The 21,400-nt window shown below is 52.1% G+C and overlaps 1 protein-coding gene across 1 annotated transcript in view; it reads left to right on the forward strand.

Moving 5' to 3' along the window:
- Positions 1-20,275, forward strand: part of EPB41L1 (erythrocyte membrane protein band 4.1 like 1) — a gene marked incomplete at its 5' end in the record, with an annotated part of 50,660 nt that extends 30,385 nt beyond the window's left edge. The window contains 8 exons of the mRNA XM_081097575.1: positions 3,523-3,933; positions 5,987-6,088; positions 8,387-8,467; positions 12,947-13,033; positions 13,871-13,954; positions 15,891-15,971; positions 16,303-16,419; positions 19,684-20,275. Coding sequence (XP_080953701.1) covers positions 3,523-3,933; positions 5,987-6,088; positions 8,387-8,467; positions 12,947-13,033; positions 13,871-13,954; positions 15,891-15,971; positions 16,303-16,419; positions 19,684-19,719 — 999 coding nt within the window. The 3' untranslated portion in view covers positions 19,720-20,275. The remainder of the gene's footprint in view (positions 1-3,522; positions 3,934-5,986; positions 6,089-8,386; positions 8,468-12,946; positions 13,034-13,870; positions 13,955-15,890; positions 15,972-16,302; positions 16,420-19,683) is intronic.
- Between the last annotated feature and the right edge of the window lie 1,125 nt (positions 20,276-21,400).

Raw genomic sequence — 21,400 nt, forward strand, 5'->3', positions numbered from 1 at the left:
AAGTGAGGCAGGCCTTGCAGATATCCTTGCCGATGGCAGACTGTCCAGGGTGGATATCCTGGTGGACAAGTTCAAAGTTGAAGTGGCCACAGAGGAAATGGTGGGAGCCAGAGGAGCAAACACCCAGCAAAAAGGAAGAATGATTGCAAGCCCTGAAGACTTCGAGTCACTGTGGGAGGAGGGCCCCCGGGTCGGGAATGGCCCAGGAGGGGATCCCCTGGCTGCAGGCTGCACTCTGGCAGAAAAGCTTTCTGAGGGCTCCCAGCTCAGGATAGGCACTGGGGAGGCCACCATCAGGAAGCGCCGGGTCTCGGGTCAGTGGGAGAGCCACGTGGAGCTAAGAAAGGAGCTGGAGGAGATCCAGACTTGTGAAAGGCCCACTGCCCTGGGGCCCAGGCCAGCAGAGGTGGATGTCTCCTTTCCAACCTCTGACAAGGGAGGACTTCAGTCGTTTCTGCTGGACCCAGCCCACGAGGAAGACAGAGCTGACTCGAGTGATGAAACCGATACTTCCTGTGCAGAGAGGAGCTTCTATTTCAACTATGGAGAGAAAGATTTTGAAGACCAAATCCTCCCTCCACTGTTGGAGGAGAGAGGAGAGCGCCCGAAAGCCCCTCCTGGAGATGAGACCAGGCGGGAGCTCCCGGGAGAGCTTGCAGAGCGCTCTGAGCTGAGGGCCTCTGCCCAGTGGGGCTCTCCGACAGCTTCCAGAAGGAGCAAGGATCAAGATGGTGAAGCTCACACAGCTTCCTTGGAGAAAGGGGTGGGGCCTCCCAGGGACCACGGAGGACCCAATGACCTGGAGGCCTTTGACCAGCAGCTCGGTAATGGATCTTTTCCAGGGCAGAGATTTGCTAAGGCTTGGGAAGAAGCAGGGTGGAGGGTGGAAGGAGAGTTTCCCCACCCAGCCCCTGCCATTACTGCAGAGGAAGAGGCCCCCGGGAGTCTAGATTTGATGGGAAAGGCTGAGAAAAGTCCCCCGGCAGCATGGAGGAACCACTCGCCTCACAGAGGAGCCGGTGTGTGCCCAGACTTCCCGGCCTGCGCCCTTCCATGGACACTAGCCAAACCGGACAGAGACAACTTCTTGCCCAAAGACAAGGGACCAGTTCACACCCAAACAGGACAACCCATGAGGGAGCACAGGAAGGTTCACACGGAGTTTCTTCAGATGGAGGTGATCAACGCCCTCCCAGCCTCCTGTGGTCCCTTTCAGGCTTCTCCTGAGGACGCTTCTGCGAGCCCAGCCTCTCTTGGGTCAGGGGAGCCTTTGCAGCTTGGGGATCCCTTTGGAGAACAGCCCCCTGTGTTTCTCAGAGAGAGCCCAGAACCCAAGGACCAAGTAGAGCCTGTTGTGACTCTGGACAGAGGTGAGCGCAAGGCACCTCCCGTTGCCAGCAGAAAGCGCAGAGTTGTTCTTGAAGAAGTTGAGGGAGTTGCAACTGTAAGGTTGGGGTTCCCTTCAGGGAAGCCAAAGATGACTCCTTTCCAAGCTGGGGGCCAAGAGGGCTCCCTGGAAGACATCAGCAAGACCTCGGTGGCCAACAAAATTTGGATCTTTGAGACCCATGGAGCTGAAAGTTGGCGAGCGAGTCAGGGCGAAACATGGGCCCTTCCAAGTGGGTTGTCTTCAGAGGCCTCCCTAGGTCAGGCAGAGCAGCAGCAGAATAAGCTTTCAGACCTGGGCTTCGTCCAACTCCCGCCCCCAGAGGACATCGCCGGCCCCAATGCCACGCATTCCTCAATGATGTCACCCACTACCAGCCACGAGGGCGTTTCTACCACATCCCACCAGGAACTCGAGCTCATGTCTCCCGATTCGGGCTGCGAAACTACGCTGGAGGAAGCTACTGGGGGAGCTGGCCACGTGAGCCCCCACTCCCACCGCTGCCCCCAGCTCGGCAGTGACCGCATGCTCTGTAGCTTTTTAGAAGCATGTTTAGTGCCCCTCGTCATTAGTGCAATCCAAGGCTGCTTGTCCATCCCTGTGAGTTCTGTACCCTGAGTGCAGCCCAAGCAGAATGCAGGGTTCACCTGCTTGGCCCACGTGAGCTTAGCCACAGACCCGCAGCTTTTGGTGTGATCTGGTGCCCAAAGGGCCACATTGACGCAGTGGAGAAGGTGGCACCACCGCCAGCAAACTACACACTCGCTTTGCCTTGCTGCCCCCACCTGCTGGGTTCCTACCTGTTGGCTTGGCTTATCCAGTGACCTTTCTTCATCCTTTCCCTTCCCTGGTTCTCCTGCCTTGGGGAAGCTACAGTCCAGAAGTTTTCATCCTTCACTTGTGGTTCCCTCTCGGTCCCACTGCCCAGAGCCTTTCTGCCTCCTTAAGACTAACTATCTTCTCTGATCCAGAACAAATCCGGAGATGCAGTCAGGGAAGAGAAGCGCCTCGCCAGTTTAACAGCAAAACACCCTGGGAAAGGGGGGCGCCTGGGATTCGTCAGCCCCTCAGGCCCTCAGGTCTCTGCAGCCCCTTGGTGCCCCAATGCCCTGGTTGCCCTCGCCTGGCCAGGGTGCATCGCCGCCTTAGACTCCCACCTGCGCTGGCAGTGCTTCTCGTGACAGCTCAACTCTGGCTTGTCTGAACGTGTCCTCACACCTCTCAACCTTCCAGAAACTGGCTAAATGGATGCTAGTTAAGCAAGCAAATCTCCAAATGCACTGAATCTCTAGAACCTGAAGCCATGTACTTTAAACATACTTGGTGGGTGTTAGATTGGTTTTAAGGAGTGTCATGAACCAGCCCCAAATGTATGAGTGGTGTTTAATCCCTGACAGGCCAGTTGAGAGGTATGTATGTCAGACAAGAGCTGCTGGTTCCCCTCCGGCACTTCCTTGGCCTGCTGTTGTCAATTACACTGATGGGACCAGAACCTCCACTCCATGGCCTGCCCATCGGCCCACTCATGGAGCTCAGGGTTGAACTGATGCAGCACCCAGCTCCCAGGAATTACCCCATATTGGTCCTCCCTCGAGACGATGCTGACCCCTCCCATGGGGACTCAGTGGAATTGACAAACCGTGCTGGCTTCCTCTTTGTTCCTGAAAGCTCTTGGCTCCAGCCTCTGCTTCCCCTGCCTGGGTTTCCTGATCCCTGGGTCTCCCTCCTTGGTTTCTGTCTCTTGAGTCCCGCCCGCACGGATGGGCCCGGGACCTGGGCCCCCATCCCTGCCTTGTGCACAGTGCCGCTTCTGATCAGCTCCCAGATCCAAACGTTGGATGGAGCCTCCTGTCCGGGAACCAACTGGCAGGATGTTTGCTTTGTACTTGCTTTGCCATTATCAGGAGACCCCCGGAAAACAGCATCCCCACTCTTGGGAACTTTTCGGTTATTTTAAGCTTGTTATGATGTTAAGGAACCTTTCCCGGGGTGTTTTTTGTTTCCTGACCTGCTCTTCCATTTGGGACTTCGACATGGCCCCGAGATTTCTTCTGTCATTTACCATCTTGATTTCTCTCTTTCTCTCTCTCCCTCTCATCCCACACTCCCGTTCCTTTTATTTTATCTGGCCATAGAGAGCAGGGCTGAGGGAGGGCTCGGAGGAGAAAGTCAAACCACCACGTCCCAGGGCCCCAGAGAGTGACACGGGCGATGAGGACCAGGACCAGGAGAGGGACGCGGTGTTCCTGAAGGACAACCACCTGGCCATCGAGCGTAAGTGCTCCAGCATCACTGTCAGCTCCACGTCCAGCCTGGAGGCAGAGGTCGACTTCACCGTCATGGGTGACTACCACGGCAGCGCCTTCGAAGACTTCTCCCGCAGTCTGCCCGAGCTCGACCGAGACAAAAGCGACTCAGACACAGAGGGCCTGGTGTTCTCCCGGGATCTCAGCAAGAGGGGCCCCAGCCAGGACGACGAGTCCGGGGGCATCGAGGACAGCCCGGATCGAGGGGCCTGCTCCACCCCGGATATGCCCCAGTTTGAGGTACAGTGGAGCATCGTCGAGACTGGGCCCAGCAGGCACTGCATGTTCAGAGGGCCCTGGCCGTCTGTGAAAAGACCAAGTCGCCAGCCTGCAGTCCAGATCCCTCAGGCTGAAGCTGTGTCTCGTGTTGCATGACTGTCCCTCCACAGAACAGCATGGCTCTGTGCTCGCATGTTTGCCGTCTCGGTTTACCCCTAACATGCACACCTTGGCGTTTTAACCCTGTGAACCCATCACTTGCCTGAGGTCAAGCAGTGACCAGAAGTCGGGTCTTACTCGACTCCTCCTCCCCCTGCCTGTGCTGCATGGCACTGCAGAGAGCATGTGCTGTGACGCCTCTCAGGGGCCCCGGCCTGGTCTGAAAGTCAGCGGGTTTGTCCTGACCCCGGCCCAGGCTCCTTTCCCTGGGGCCTGGGCTTCCTGGGGTAGCTGTTGAAACTCCTGGAGAAGCGGAAACGTTGTCCCTGAGGGGGACACAGGGATACACTGTCTGGGCTTCCTTCAGAGGATCTCTGTTCATGTTATTTCTTTGCTCCCTCGTCTCTTCTAGCCCCAGCCTACCTCCCACCACTCTCCCCTTCCCCATCCTACAGACCCTGAGACGTGAGCTCATCCCTCAGGCTTTCACTTGTGCTGTCGCCTCTGGGTGGAAGGTTATTCCTTCCTTTCTCGGCCCTGCAAGTGTGTCATGTTCCAGGACAGAGTTCAGATGTCACTTCCCTAGCAGATGCTTTCCTGACCACCCTGGGAAGTAATGCTCTGGCCCAGTAATGCTCTGCTCCTGGTGGTAGCCCAAGTACGTCAGTGGCTGACCGGTCTGCTCTCCTACCAGTGGCAGCTCCTGGAAGCCCGCACAGAACAGGCACTAGTAGCTGATGAACTGAAGGGCTCTCTCTCCGGGGTACAGCCGTCTCCTCACCCCTCACCCCTCTTTTGTTTCCTCACCCCTCACCCATCATCCCTCTCCCAAGCAGATGACCAGCTAGCTTCCATTCGTTCATTCAGTTCACATATGTGGGTACCTGCTGTGTGGATAGCCATGAACTAGCCCAATGGAGGACGCAGAAGAAGCTGATCACTTAATGACTTCTAGAGTATAGGTTGTAAGCCAGTGACTCGGGCCAGACCTGGTTAGCAGATGTGTTTTCTTTTTTATATATATTTTTAAAAAGATATTTGTATTGATTTCAGAGAGAAAGGGAGAGGGAGAGGGAGATAGAAACATCAATGATGAGAGGGAATCACTGATTGGCTGCCCCCTGCACGCCGCCCTACTGTGGATCGAGCCTGCAACCTGGGAAGGTGCCCTGATCAGGAATCAAATCGTGACCTCCTGGTTCATAGGTCGATGCTCAACTACTGAGCCGTGCCAGCGGGCTGTTTTCTTTGATCTTGATTTAAAAATCAGGGCATTGGACATAAAATACAGGGATTTTTCTTATAACATTAAAAAATTACATACATTTTTTTAAAAAATCAGATGACCCAGTCACTCAGAGGCCATGGCCACAGTTGGCCAAACCTGAGTGGCACCCCATGTGCTTCAAAGTCCCCCCCCAGGCCTCAACAAGCCCACTTCACTCATTTACATCCCCTTCCTGGCCCCCAGGGGCCTCCAGGTGTGTGGCCTCTGCTCTAAAGAACAATTCAAATGAGGTGGTAGCATAACCATTGAAGTCGCTCAGGATTTAGTGGCATGGATGTAGGGAAAATACCTACCATGGGGTCTGGCACACAGCACATTCACTAAACAGTAGATGTTCTCTTAATGGTGCTCTAAGAAAACAGCATATACTAGTAGCCACCATGAGGTTCGGTGGTTGCAAGGTCACGGGCAGGCCTGTCCGGTGGCTGCTGGTGGTTCTGGCTCTCCTCCTGGGATGTTTGTCGGTAACATCACACCAGGCCTCTTTTGCCCTGGCCTGTGTACCCTTCTGGAGACTTGGCCAGCTGTAGGGTGAGAGATAACCTGCTGACCCTACGCCTCAGCTGCCTGTGACAGGAGCCATGCCGGGGCTCGAGTTACGAAGTGTTCTTCCTCATCTCCGTGCAGCCCGTGAAAATGGAAACCATGACCGTCAGCAGCCTGGCCATCAGGAAGAAGATCGAGCCAGAGGCTGTGCTGCAGACCAGAGTCACCACTGTGGACACCCAGGTACCCTGTGCCTTTCAGTGTTCCCCGAGCCACAGGTATTAGGCGTTTGGGGTGGGATCAGCACCATGACAAAGCCCCTTGGCCGACCGTGGCCACCTCGGCTCTCCCAGAGCCCCCATTTTAGCGCTGATGCTCTTGAGTCCTTTACTGTCCTTCCTGAGCTGTGGGAGTGGGCAGACTACACCACTTAGTGCTTCAACGTCCCCATCCATTACATGGGATGATCATGTCTCTTCTGTCCTCTTTGGGGCGTGGTAGGTCCAGTGGCCAGTGGATTAGGACTGTGGCTTTCAGATTGCTCTAAAGCAGTGATGGCGAACCTTTTGAGCTCTGTCTGTCAGCAGTTTGAAAAACCCTAACTTAACTCTGGTGCCGTGTCACATATAGAAATTTTTTGATATTTGCAACCATAGTAAAACAAAGATTTATATTTTTGATATTTATTTTATATATTTAAATGCCATTTAACAGAAAAATCAACCAAAAAAATGAGTTCGCATGTCACCTCTGACACGCGTGTCATAGGTTCGCCATCACTGCTCTAAGGAGTTGGAAAGGCTTCTCTTTTTTGTTGCTGTTAATCCTCACCCCAGGATACTTTTCCCCACTGATTTTTGGAGAGAGTGGGATGGAGGAAAGGGGGCGGGGAGAGTGAGAGAGATCTGGAGATCGAACCTGCAACCTCAGTACTTGCCCTTGACTTGAGAGTTGAACCCATGACCCTTTGGTCCATGGGCTGATGCTCCAACTACTGAGAAAACTGGCCAGGGCGAGAGGTTTCTTGATGTACCCCAGGGCCTGCTCGGAAAGAGAAGATGTGAGACCCCAAGCCAGCTTCAGTCACAATGGCTCATGTTGGGTCGTTTTTTTTATGCACAAGGGTTCCACATCAGATTGGCAAAATGAATAAACGGGGGGAAAAAGAGACCCCCAAATCATTGTCTTAGTGCAGTGGTTCTCAACCTTCTGGCCCTTTAAATACAGTTCCTCATGTTGTGACCCAACCATAAAATTATTTTCGTTGCTACTTCATAACTGTAATGTTGCTACTGTTATGAATCGTAATGTAAATATCTGATATGCAGGATGGTCTTAGGCGACCCTTGTGAAAGGGTTGTTTGACCGCCAAAGGGGTCGTGACCCACAGGTTGAGAACCGCTGTCTTAGTGAGAGGAAACACACTGAGTACCCCAGAGAAGCTGTCGTGCATTCATACAGGTGGTTCCGAAGTTCCTTCTGTGGTTTTTAAACTTTCAAAATTGAGATTGTGGTTCTGGTTCATTCTGGCCAGAGAGTTGCTGTGCTGAGGGCTTTCTTGCTCCGGAGACCAGTCTTTGTCTTAAGGACTGAAGAACAACGTAAACCAACACAACATGGGGAATGCTGCCATTTCCAGAATTTTCCCTCCCGCTTTTATAACACGCATGAGGTTGAAGAGGCTGCTAGTGCAGTGGTCGAGACTCCTGGGTCTGGACTCTAGAGTTCTGATGAGCTGTGACCTCAGGCGACGTGTTCCTCCTCTGGCCTGTTTTGTAACGTGGGTTTTGTTTTCATACAGAGAAATAAAAAGAAAACAAAGTTGGCCCCCAATTCCACAACTCAGTAATCCTTACTGACATCAAAATGGTCACAGTTATGAAATTCAAACAGAACTAAATGAAATTTTTTCTGATTCCTCCCAGAAAAATATGAATGCATATACCAACGTGCATACTTACATCTCTAGATATTTAAAAATTCTACAGGAAAGAGATTGTTCTGTCTTACACCTTACCTTTTTAACGATCTTATTGGAGATCGACCTTTGCTGGCATATGTGGACCCACCTTAATCTTTTTAGTTCCACTCAGGAGGGGACCCTGGTTTTCCACACAGCCTCCCATCGATGGGCCTGTGCTTGTTTTCCTCTTCCGCAGTTAACGATGAGTGCTGCAGTGCACTTCCTTGTCTATACTTCTTGGCAAAGTTTTCAAAGTTTATATCCCAATAGTGAATTCCTAGCAATGGGATCACCAGGTCAAAGAATACATGCATTAAAACTGGGATAGAATTGATCAAATTGTCTAGGATTATTTTTCCTTTGTCAATCAAGTAAGATGACTGAAGTGAACCGGAGGGCCTATGAGGCCCGTCTGTAATTCAGTCTGTGTGTGAACACCCACGTGCCCCCAGTGCACGTTCACTCACACATCCTGTCACTTTGTCGCTGGGATTGCCGTGAGCCCAGGGGGCAGATGCTGCAGGTGAATCTGGCTTCTCTCTGTGTCCCTCTCTGATGACGCCTTCCTCTGACCACAGGTGGATGGGACTGCCCTAGGGGGAAAGGAATTCATAACCACTGCTCCCTCCATCACCACTGAGACCATATCAACCACCATGGTAAGTAGGACCCAGGAGACTTCTCTCTCTGACCAGCCTTCCTGCCCCAGAAATAGCCAGATAACAAGCTGACACCGCCAGCTGCTTCAGGACGTCCTCATCTGCCCTCCCTGCGTCAGGTCTGGGACATACAGTCAAATTGTCTGGCACCGTAGTTGCCACAGGCCATCTGGTCAGACTCAGTTTTCCAAATAGAATACTGTGGGAGGTGCAATTCCTGGGCGTTGGTTATCCGGGCCATCTCAGCCCAGCAGCAGTAAAGTTAGGAGGATGGTGCTCTGTTTGCTTATTGGCAACGCCTGAGGGTTGTGCCTGAAAGTCCAACCAGAGGGCTCATCCTTCTAGCAGCTGCACATTTTCTTCCATCTCCGGCCACTTCCTTGCCTCGGTCAGTAGATGGCGTCCAGTGAACCTAAGTTGGAAGCTCAAGAGTTTAGATTATCTTCCGAGGGAGCCCTTGTTTCTGCTACCTTTTTGCTGTCTGGCCCATGAAGGGAGGTCCTTGGCCTCAGGTGTCCTCATCTGTAAAAATGGGAATAATCCCTATCCTAGCTGGTTCACAGATTCCTGAGAGGGTCCAGCAACATCAGATCCTTCAATGATGACACAGAACCAATAGCACTTGGCACACAGATTTTGGTGCCAGGCAATGATCTCCTTGGTCGTCGCAAAAACTGTGAGGAGGTCACTCTTTCTTTTCTTTGCCCTTTACAGATGAGGAAACCAGAGTTCAGAGAGGTAACATGACTTACCCAAGGTCACAGACCCAGTAAGTGGTCGAGCCAGGGCAAACCCAGGCAATTCTGACTCCAGACGCCCTACTGTCCACCTCAACCCCCCTGCTCTGTTCCCTCATCCCGACCATTGTGAACACTTGCCGCATGGGGCTGAGGCTGGGTCGAGACCAGGGCTGGGGCAGGGGCAGGGACAGGGGCAGGTATCATTGCCTGGGCCAGATCTGTCTTGAGCTGTTGGAAGTTGTTTTCAAGTGTTTTCTATTGCCAACCCCCTGATATACACATAGGAAGAAAATTATATTAATTTAGGCTACCTGGAGGTAGGTTTTGAGTAAACAACGACTTTAAGATAAATAAACCCAAACCAGTTCCAGCTTGCATGCTTTTCCCCGGTCACTCAGTTCCTCCTCTCCCCTCAACCCTTTGCCGCGTGGCATCAGGACGCTGACAGGGCTAAATTTAAATTCATGCTACGGCAAGCAGGCAGTTGCATCATTCATTCACTCATCATCCATCCATCCATTCATTTGTTCCAAAAACATTTATTAGCCTATATTTCCTGCCCGGTATAGGGATACAGAGTTGAAGAAAAGATACTGCCTGCTAGACTTCATTCCTCCAAAGAATAACCATGGGCGCATTGAATGTGCTGTGCCCTGTGTTTAGGACCCAGGCACACGGTGGTGAACAAGGCCCAGCTCTCCCACTTCCTGGCTGGATGACCTTGGGCAAGTTACCTGAACCTCTTCACGCCTCAGTTTCCACTTCTGTCAAGTGGGGTGAGGGCTGATAGCATGTCCCTCACAGGGTTGGTGTGAGGATGGACTAAGGTTAATCTGTGCAGAGCCCTCAGAAGAGTTTGGCAACGTAGTAAGTGGTCTGTCATGTGAGCAGCTGTTATTTTTCCTGCCCTCTTGGAACAGTGTCTCCTAGGGGGTACAGGAAGAAGAGGTATGGGTGACGCCATAGGAGCCGGGGAAGGCTTTATCTGAGTAGTGACATCGGAGCTATGCTTGAAGGATAGATTAAGGTACAATCACAGGAGAAGCCATTCCAGGTAGTGGGAACAGCAGGTGCCAAGGCAAGGATGTGAAGGAGCATAGCATTTGGTCGGTGAAGTGAGATGCCAAGTGTTGGGGGGGGGGCGGGGGGGGGGCGGGGGCGGCGCTGGGAGAGGAGAGGCTGAAAAGGAAGGCTGGGCCAGGGCTTGAAGGGCCTCAGACATCATAGATGAAGTTCAAACTTCGTCCTGGACACGATGGAGAATTACTTGAATTTTTTAAGTGGGGACATGATGCCATCAAAATAAGTATTTGCGTTCTAGAATGACCACTCTAACAACCTGTGTGCAACATGACTGGAGCCAACTTCCTTCCCTTGGGGCATGGGTCCTTTTTATTTTTCTTCCTTCCCTCTTTCACCCCCTCCCTCCTTCCTCCTTCCTCCCACTTCTTTCCTGTCCTCAGCAAATATTTACTGAACACCCACGCCGTGTGAAGTACTGCGCCAGGCGCTGAGAATCCAGCCCTGAAGGAGACAGTGTCCCTGAGTCCATGTGCCATTAAGAGACCAAAAGAGAAGGCAGGGAACTAGTTCAGGGGCTGGTGCAAGGCCAGAGCATGAGGAGGTGGATGCCAAGGAGAGGGACAGGGTTACCAGATACGTGGAGGAGGGAAGTGTAGGATTTGGTCATTGGTAGAATGTTCTGGTGACAGGAGGAGAGACGGGCTGGTGACGCTGCTCACTAGCCCAGCTGTTCTGAAAGCTTGGTTCTGGGAACCCATTAGAAAGGCAACTTCTCGGGCCCCACCCAGACCTATTGATTCAGAAACTCTGGGGAGAGGCCCAGCGTCGGTGCTCTCACAAGTCCTCCAGGTGACGCCCCTCCAGTCTGAGAAGATATAAACAGAGCACTGGAGGGAATGCTCTTTGAGGCGAGAGGAGGCAGCGATGAGTCCGTGGGACCTGTGGGGCATTTCCAAGGGAAAATGTCTAGGACACAGTTGGTTTTAAAGGCCTAGGGCTCAAGAAAGATCTGGGGTGCAGATAAAGGGACGGGGGACAGTGGCCTTGATGAGGAAGCCTTGAGTGGCTGAGGTGGTCCAGAGAGAGGATGGGAGGAGGAGAGCCCTGCGTCCCTGGGAGGAAGGGTCCAGAGTAGAGATGGTGAGAGAGAAGACAGTCCGCGAACTAGGAAAGGCAGGGGGAGCGGGTGGTTTTCAATGACCTGTGCCCCTAGTAGTGGTCTCTGTTTTCGGGGTAAAGGTGGAAGCAGTGGCACAAGAGGCAGCTTGGGGAGAATGGCCCGAAGGGGCTCAGAGTGGCTACTGGCTGCTTCCTAAGCTGGAGGAAAGGAAGCCTTGAATCTGGAAGGCTGTCCTTCTAAGGCCTGCTTCGAATGCCACCTCTGGGGACTTTATCTGACAAAGGTGGATGGAGTGCCAGGTGTCCAGGCCACTGACAGCCTCACCTGGAGGCAGGCTGAGCAGTCAGGGCAAAGGCAGACAGAGGGCTCCTTCCTCACGTGCCCCCCCCCCCCCCCCGGCAGGCAGAGGCCTGGGTGTGTACCAGGCACAGACCAGGACCAGGTTCAGCCCCTGGGCAGCTGCAGAAGGGACACATCTCCGGGCCCCTGGACAGACAAGGCTGAGCCCTGAGATGGTGCAGAAAGTGTGAGGGAGAGGCAGGCAGCCAGGCCTCTTGCCAGATGTGGGCCAGTAAATCTGGAGCCAGTTCCAGGAATATCTGCCTGTCAGAATCCAGGGTAGGACCAGGAGAGCTGGCTCACGGGTGGGAACTCGGAGGGCAGGGGTGTGTGGAAGGAGCGTGTTGGACTGGAGCCTGACGAACATGTGTCTAAATCCGGGCTGTGTTACTAACTTGCTGGGGAACTTGAACAAGCCACTTAACATTCTCTGGCCCTCCAGTCTCCAGCTGTAAAACAGGAATATTAAAATGATTTGTTCTGATGACTAAATGAGACAGTGCATCCTTAGGATAATATCTAGTACATATCAAGGACTCAGAACACAGTAGTTATTATGATGTTATTAGTAGCCAGCCTATACTGTGTTCATACTGTAGATTTCCATTTGCAACGCTCTTTCTCCTCTGTTAGCCTCATAATGTCTCTGTGGGAGTAGGGCAGGGGTCCCATTTTAAGAACATATTTTTTAAGACTTTCAGAGCAGTTTTAGCAGATTCACAACAAAATTGAGCAGAAAGTAAAGAGATTTTCAGAATGCCCACTGCCCCCGCTCACACAGAGCCTCCCCCGTCATCAGCAGAGTGGGGGAGACTAGAGTGGGACATTTGTTGCCACTGATGACCCTACATGGCAGGGCTGCCCTTTTCGAGGTGCATTCATGAGGCCCACAGAGGGGAGGTGGCTCTGCCCCAGGTCACATGGCTAGAACATGGCAGGACCAGGATGAGAACCTGGATGTCTCAGCCCTTTTGTTAGTGCTTCCCGAGAGCAGAACCATGTCTTGTTCACCACAGTGTCCCTCATGCCAGGCACTCCGCAAATATTTGCTGAATGAATGAGTTGAGTGAGCGTGTAAGTGTGTGCATGAGTGAGTGAGTGGGTGATGAGTGAGAGGAGATTGAGCCAAATGATGCCTTCAGCTCTCTGCCTCTAATGTCAACCCTGTGGCCATGAGAGCTACATGGCCACGTGCCCTGGCCATCCTGGGGGCCACCCACCTGAGACCTGGCCATCTGAGCACTATTGTTTCCCCAGGAGAACAGTCTCAAGTCCGGGAAGGGGGCAGCTGCCATGATCCCAGGCCCACAGACGGTGGCCACGGAAATCCGTTCTCTTTCTCCGGTAAGTGGGCGAGGCCAGCTCAGGCTAGGGGACTCCACGCTGAGTATGTGGACCTGGGTCCACAGGTGGCCTGCAGCAAGTGCAGCGTGGAGCCCAGAAGGCTTCCCTTTCGAATGCAGCACCAGGAAACGATATCATTTTCAGAGGCCCACAGGTTCCCTGGTGCCCACCAGAGTCTTGTCCATAGCCCTCCGTTCCTTCCCCCACCCCAAGCAGGGCATTGGCAATGTGGGGGTGAAGTGGCACCTCCCTTTGGTGGTGCCTGTGATGTGGTAGCTCTTTTGCATCTGCTCTCCTTACTGACCAGGAGGAGCAGTGGACTCAGAACACAGTAGTTATTATGGATTAGGAGTCCAGAGGCTTGACTTCTGGACCTGGCTCTGTCGGTGGCTGCCCTGTGAGCCGTGTCTGTCCCTGTGAGGTCTCCTGCAACTCCTGTATTCTCCAGATCTGTCATTTGCATCATCTAGCCCACGAGAGAACATGCTCCCAGCTCTGGAAGGGTGGGGGATTGAGAGGGGACTTTGTTTCCACCTTGGATCCCTCTGGTCATTCTTCTAAGATGCCAGGATTCTTAAATTCTAGGGTCTTGTTGGAATTCTGGGCCTTAGGAATCTCAGGTTCTAGGAATCTTAGATTCCAGGCTTTGAGAATTTTGTGGGTTTAGCACTCTGAAGAGTCCAGTATTCCTGAATTCTTAGATTCAGTGGTTCGTAGCATCTTGGCTTCTCAGCCCACCTTCATGGGACCCCTCCCCAACTTGTCCCTTGGTTTACCCACCCTGCAACGGCCAGCATCCTCACCTGATCCCGGGCGGGGGGTGGTTATATTCTGCAGATCATCGGGAAAGATGTCCTCACCAGCACCTACGGCGCCACCGCGGAAACCCTCTCCACCTCCACCACCACCCATGTTACTAAAGTGAGTAGCAGCAGGTGCCACAGGGCCCAGCCTGGCTGTGGGGCTTGGGAAGGCCACTGCCACTGTCACGTGGACAGAGAAGACCCGTGGCGTTCCCAGTTCCAGGAGAGCCGTGCACTTGGTCTGTGTTACGGTCTGTCCTGGGCATGGACCTGGTCTTCAACACTGACAGTCAGGCTTGGGGGACGAGACCATCTCCTTGGAAGTCACTGTGGACCATAGCATTTGCATCTTACAGACCTTAAGTGCCGGAGGGATTTAGAGGGGTGATATGAGGAAGGCTCAAAGAGTGAGAAGGATCTTCTGGGGAAAGTTGGGTTTGCGCAGGGTCTTGGAAATCCAGGGAGGACTTGTGAGGGGAGGAGAGGACAGCGGCAGGTGTACTACGCAGTGCAGAAGATGGGAGCAGACACTGCATTTGTTTATTTGTTCACTGAGCAGATTTTACTCTGAGCGGCTAGTGGAGGGGCTGTAAGCAATGCATGCTGTGGGAAACAGGAGTAGTGTTCTCTGGTAGCCAGAAGCAGCATAACTGTGGGAAATTGGGTTGGACTGGGGCCAGAGGAAGCAGAATAGAGACAAATAACACAAATTCCAGGACAACTGTGGCGATGGAGGGCCCTGGTCTGAGAGCTATTGGAAAACCATCAATGTTTCTTCACTGGGGAGTGAGCCAGTGAGAAGGGGTTGAAGGAGAGATTAGATCCACCAGGATGTGCAGGGTGATGGGAGAAAGAAGGGAGTGAGTGATGGAGAGACTAGGGATGGAGGGCCTGGACCAGGGTGGGAGTCAGAGTGGGAGAAGGAAGAGGAATGGCCAAGAAGGGAGGCATTCCTGATGCGTCAGCCGTGACTCAGCCAATGAAGACACAGGGCTGAAGGCTGGCTGGCACGTTCATGACTGAGTAGCCAGAAGGAAGCAGGAGGGGTCCCAGGCCAGGGATGGAGGCCTGAAGGAGAGATGCCAGGGAGCCAGGTTGAGTTGCAGGTTCTGCTGAGCTATCTGAAGAAGTCTGATAGGTGGCACTGGCCCTTTCTACACTGCCCCAGCCCTGCCTCCTCCTCTGTAGGACTCAGCACCTCTGCACAGTCCCCACTCTCACCCACTCTCACCAAAAGCGTTAGTAAGCAATATTTATTTCACTGAAAGCTTTATGGGAAGGTTTTCTATCACACACCCCACCGAATACAGCTCAGAAAACTCTTTTTCCCAGAGTCCCTCCTAGCCCTGCCAACCAGGAGTCCCCTCCCCTCCCCACTCCAGCCAGAACTTCTCTCAGCCACCACCCTCCTTGAATATGCCAAGCAATTCTACTTCTAAACTTACACCCAAACTTGCCCCTTCAGAAAACAGTGGTGGTTACCAGTATTGTCAACGAAATTTCTCTTGTACTGTGGTTTGAAGTCATTTAAGGTAGAACCTTGTCACCATTCACATTTCATTCATGTGTTCATTCAACAAACTTGCGTTTAGCACCTGTCCTGGTCAGGCTGAACAGAGGGGTGGGGAGGAGGGGATACAGAGATGAACAGAAGACACTCCTGTCCCCAAGAGTTCCAGCCTGGTGAGCAAGGCCAGGTCCTGCACAAAAGGTCGGCAAAGGGCAGAGGCCCAGGACCATGAGGGAGATGAATCTGGTGTTCGGGGAGTACTGAGGCAGGAAGGTGGAAGGATTGCCAACCAGGGTCAGGGAGAGCATTTGATCTGGGCTTGGGAGACCTAGAGGGGACAGTGTGGTGCTTGGGGGAGTGGTGGCCACCAGGCTAGATCTGCAGTGTGAATTCCCACAACCAGAAGAGGAAAAATCTGAGGGAGCCAGGAGAGGTGACGGCTGGTTCCAGCCATGCCCTTGAGGGATACTTTGGACAGGTCTCCTGTCACAGCTGCTGGTCCAGCAGGACCCAAGGCTGACCTTGCCTCTCTCTCCCCCTGCAGACTGTGAAAGGAGGGTTTTCTGAGACGAGGATCGAGAAGCGAATCATTATTACTGGGGACGAAGATGTTGATCAAGACCAGGTATGGGAATGAGGAATGCTACTCCAGTGGCACTGCCCAGTCCCCGATCCCTGCCATATTGGGTTACTCATGGATGGTTGCCCTTGTGGGCTACGAAGATGTACACTTTCTGCCCATCCTATCTAGACAAGGGCCCCCCAAGGGAAGGACATTGAATGGGATTCAGGAGGAGCCAGAAGACTCAGGCTCTAGTCTCTTCCTTTAATTCTTTGACCACTGCCCCTCCCTGAGCCTCCTGTTCTGCAGGCTGCATACTAGGCGGCTTGTTGGTCTCTATAGTCTCTCGTATTGATATTCTGTGGTTCCTCACTTTGCTGTTCTTTCCTACCAGGCCTTGGCTTTGGCCATTAAGGAGGCCAAACTTCAGCATCCTGACATGCTGGTAACCAAAGCTGTCGTATATAGAGAAACAGACCCATCCCCGGAGGAGAGGGACAAGAAGCCACAGGTAAGGCTCAGGAGGTTCAGTAGCGGTGAGAGGGAGGAGGGAACTGTGGCAAGGTCCTCTGAGCGTGGTTTCCATCAGAGAACCCACCCTGTGGCTTGGTCCCTGTCACAGCTTTGACCACCCACCCACCAGATATCATGAATAACAGTGGGGCAGAAGCCTGGTTCCTGGGTTCTTTGGGATCCGGCCCGTTTGAAATGAATAAAACTAAAAAAAAAAGACCGTACCCTTTTATGTAATGATGTTTACTTTGAATTTATATTAGTTCACACAAACACTCCATCCATGCTTTTGTTCCGGCCCTCCGGTCCAGTTTAAGAACCCATTGTGGCCCTCGAGTCAAAAAGTTTGCCCACCCCTGCCCTAGACCCAGAAAAGTAAATCAGAAGTGGTAGGAAAGGGGAGACAGGATTGTCAGTGGGTACTGAGGTGGGACATCTGCAGTAGTTAGCACAGTGCCTGGCACATAGTAAGTGCTGGATAGAAGTTAATTATGACTATTATTACAATTAACTCAAAGTAGGCTAACAAAATGCTGCTCATTCGGACTCTGCAGCAATAATCCAAGAAGAATAAATGTAAATGGCACACTTTAGGTGTCCCCGCTACTTCTAAAGACATCCCATGGAGCCAGGATCCTGTTTACATTTTATTAGTCAGTGAGCAAACTTAGAATACAAAACCCTCAGGACACAGCAGAATTGAGCAGAAGGAACACAGCCAGGCTTTGGCGCAGAAACACCTTGCCAGCAGTGTGCCCAGGGGAACCTCCCTGGGCCTCACTTTCCTCATCTACAAATGGGAGCGCATCTCTAAAGTGGAGCTGCTCTAATAATTAACCAACACCTGTGGCTCTTCGTTCGAGCGGCTACAACAGAATACCACAGACTGGGGGCTTAAACGACGCACGTTTATTTATCACGGTGGTAGGAGCTGGGCAGTCCAAGGCCAGCGTGTTGGCCAGCTCAGTTCCTGGTGAGAGCCCACTTTCTGGTTTTCAGACAACTGTCTTCTCAAAACTGTGTCACAGGCGGCATGTCATTCTTGCCTTTTTTCACTCACAGATGGTCAAGTGCTGCTAATAAAGTCATGTAAATGCGATCCTCCTCTGTTTCTGTCCCAAGATGGAAAACCTGAGGCCCAGGTTCCATGACTTAACAAGTTGATTAGAACCCAGAGCTCCTGCTTTGGAACAGGCCAATTTGGAACAGGCCGCATGGCTGAGAGCAAAGATAATCTCTCTCTCGTCTCTTCTTACAAGGGCACCAATTTCCTTCATGAGGACTTCACCCTTATGACCTCCGGTCCCGCCTCCAAATGCCCCCTCCTTGAGGATTAGGGCTTCCATAAGTGAATCTGGGGGCAGCGTACCAGGCGGTGTCTCACACGCAGAAGGTGCGTGGCAGTGTGGACCTGCTTCCTTTTCCTTGAGGTTTTGCCATGTTTAGGGATGAGAGTCCTGAGCAAGTCAGACCGTAACCCTCCACCACCAGCCAGGTGCACAGGGCCCTGTTTCCACCTGGGTTTCCATCTTGCTGGCCTTTATCTTCTCTTCCCAAATCCTCCAGAGACATCTCTCTGCTCCATTCTACTCGGCCTCCTTCTGGAAGTTCTTCCTTCTTAAAGCTCTTGCTGTGAGTGTGGAAAGCACACTTATCTCACATAGTCTTCTCTTTTCTCTGCAACCTCGAAGGCCAGATGTGTGGCCTCTGCTCCATGACCTCCCACTGGCCTGCCTCCGTCCACACGGCCTGTCTCTCAAACCCCGGCAGCCAGAGGGTGGCACTTACCCAGCGCCCTAGAGCTTTCTTACCTACAAAATTTTAAGTAAATGGGGAAAAAATAACTGGCCTGTTCCAAAGCAGGAGCTCTGGATTCTAATCGACTTGCTAAGTCATTGGACCTGGGCCTCAGATTTTCCATCTTGAGAAAGAAACTGAGAAGGATTGCATTTATATGACTTTATTAGCCCTTGACCATCTGTGAGTGAAAAAAGGCAAGAATGACATGCCACCTGTTACATAGTTTTGGGTAGTTGCTATGTTCAGGGCATTTTTCTGGGCATTGGAAAGGCAGCAATAAGTAAAAGACAGTCCTTGTCCTAAAGGAGATCAGAATAGCACGTGGTTACATTGACAACAGCAACACTAATAACAAGAAACAGCCTGTATTTATTTAGCGCTTACTCTATGCTGATCCTTGTTTTGAATCCTACTTATAACTAAGGCAGTTATAGGCAGAACCCATTTTACAGAGGAAGCAACTGAGGCCTAAAGAGGTTTTAAGAAACTTGTGCAGAGCCAGTGGGCTGTAGAGTGGGATTTGAACCGGGATTCGTGATTGCAGAGCCCATGGCCTTAACCACTACGTTTTGGAGTCACACCTGAGTTGGGATCTCCGGCTCCAGTTTCTTTATTTAAACACTGCACTCTGGGGTTTAATCCCCAGGGCACAGCAGGCCCAAGGAGAACAGAAAGAAAAAAATCAAAAGAAGAACATGTCATCACGACTAAACATTTCTTAGAATGGAGAGATGATAGGAGGAAAAAGTGAACCGAGTGTGCTATTAGCCCCTCAGTGTTAAAGGAAACTTGGACAGATTTTCAGGCCAAAGGGAAAGATACCACTTCCCTGGAAACAAACAAGCAAACGTACATGGGCCTTGGAGTCTGACAGATGTGGGTTCAGTTCTCAGCTGCTACTCACAAGCTACCTGGCCTTAGACCAGTCTCTGTCTTCCTGAGCCATAATAAAGGGCCCTCGGTAAAGGCTCCCTAAAAAATGACCTTGCCATGTACTTGCAGGTGGGTGACAAAAAGTTACTAACTTTTCTTATCCTCCTCCTTCCTTTGTGTCCCGCCCCGCCCCACCCTCACAACAACTCTGGCTTCAGGAATCCTGACCTCTATGAAGAGATGCTGGCGTTTCTGGTCCAACTCAAGCCAGAGAACCATTAAGAAGGGGCCTTCATTCTGGATTCTCCGAGTCAACACCGACGTCCCAGCTGCGACGTACTGTCACTGATGAGAGACTGGGAGAGGAAAAGCAAATATATATATATATATAGATATATATAGATATAGATATATATACAGGAAACACTGCATCCTTGCACTGCTTCTGGGGCTGGCCGGGCAGTCGGCCAACAGCAACAACCAACATCTGAAAACCTACATTTCCTTTGCAGACGAATTGAAGAATTGGTGGGATTTTTTCAGGAAAAAAAATTATAATGCCAATAATCCCTCGCTATCCCCTTCGAAGGCCCGCGGAGCGACGCGAGCAAGCAGCCCAGGATGACTGCTGGGATGCAGCACCGACTGCGCAGCACATCCGGTGGACGGACCTTCCGTTTGTTCTCCAGTGTCTGTTGCCCGTGCAAGTGCAAAGGAAAACCCTTTTGCAGCAAAGCGAGACACGTTGAAGCAGCAAGACACACAACGAGAAAGAAAAGACATTTCCCACTCGGAAAGGAGGAGGAGGAACACTGGATTATTATTTTATGGGTCTTGACACTGGGCTGCAAAATCCACCTTCCTTCCTTCCGCCTCCCCTCCCCCTCACAAGTCTTGTCATTTTCTGTCTCGACTCCCTCCTCCCAACCCTGCACCCCTTGCCCTCTGTCCGGGTCCTGCTGAGGGACACTGCAGATGACTCATTTGAAACAAGAAAAAGAAAAGAAAGCAGGGACGGAAAACCATCCCGCAGGAAGGGAAGTAGACATTGTATGTTTATGGTTCTCATTACGAAGGTGCAGCTTGTAGGAGATTTGTATGGATGTGCTTTTAAGTTATGTATATGACATATAACGGGAAACAAATATTAAAATAAACAGTGCTGGTAAGTATGAAGCTGACAGTTTAAAATTATGATTATCTGACTGTGATTGATGTATCCCAAGGTTCCTAGATCTCACTGAACGGGCCCAGCCAAGGAGGCCTGGACTCTGGCTGTGGGCTGCTCACAGTAGGAGCTGCTGGGTTCAGTGTAGTAATTCAGTGTGTGATATTTGTCATTGGTTGATTGGTGGGGAGGGGAGGGGTCCCCGAATGGAGAAGCGGGGGTTTGGCAAGAAGGAAGCAACACAGCTATGGTCCAAGATGCCTTCTCCCCTGGGCAGTAACAACCAGGGCCTGGTCCGTGCTCAGATGTGGGGCCCAGAGTTAGGATTTTGCTGCGGATCCCCTGGCCCAGTCCCCCTACCTCCCTAAGGGGGCTTGTCTCTGTTCTCAGTCCTCTGGGGTTTTTTGGCCACATGTCTTGCCTTTCCCTGACCAAATCCTGGTAGCTAACTCCCCATCCCAAGGGGGGTGATGCCCTTGGCCACTGCAGAGGATGGTAGCTTTATCCGGCTTCCTGAACACTCCCAGCTCTGTCTCTCCCTCTACCACTCCTGTCCTCTGTCTGAGTCATTCTCCTCTTCGTGGGCTGAAGCAGCCATGGGAGCGACCCCAAACACAGGGTAGGCCTAGGTGAAAGCTGAGGGTGAAAGGTGGTGCTGCTCACAGTCTCCATCCACGTGTTAGACCCTGGCTTTGGAGACCTCCCCTTCGGTCAGCATCTGAGCTCTGAGCCTGTGCCCTCAGAGTCCCAGAAATTGCATCAAGACCACAGAAGCCCTTGGAGAAAACCCATCAAAAGCCTGGCATTGACACACAGGGGCTTTCCCAGGCTCTCCTGGCACAAGCTGGCCCCCTGAGCTCAATGAGTCCCCTCCTGAGGGAGTGTGTCCCACTGCACTTTAACGTATCAGTCCCATCTCACCTCCCCAGTCCTGTTTCTGAAGCAGTTGCTAAACTCACTCAGCAAATATATATTGAGTACCTGCTTGTGCCAGGCACTGTTCTTGGATTGAGAGAATGTGGGGCACATGGAGGCACCTTGGAAGCCCCCTGAGCCAGCCTTACATTTCTAACCAGGGCTGTCTCTCTCAGAGCATTTCTGCATTCTCTCCAATTATTGGACGTTGCCCACGGATGCC

Source organism: Myotis nattereri (genome assembly GCF_964212035.1).
Source record: "Myotis nattereri genome assembly, chromosome: 8".
Lineage (NCBI taxonomy): Eukaryota > Metazoa > Chordata > Mammalia > Chiroptera > Vespertilionidae > Myotis > Myotis nattereri.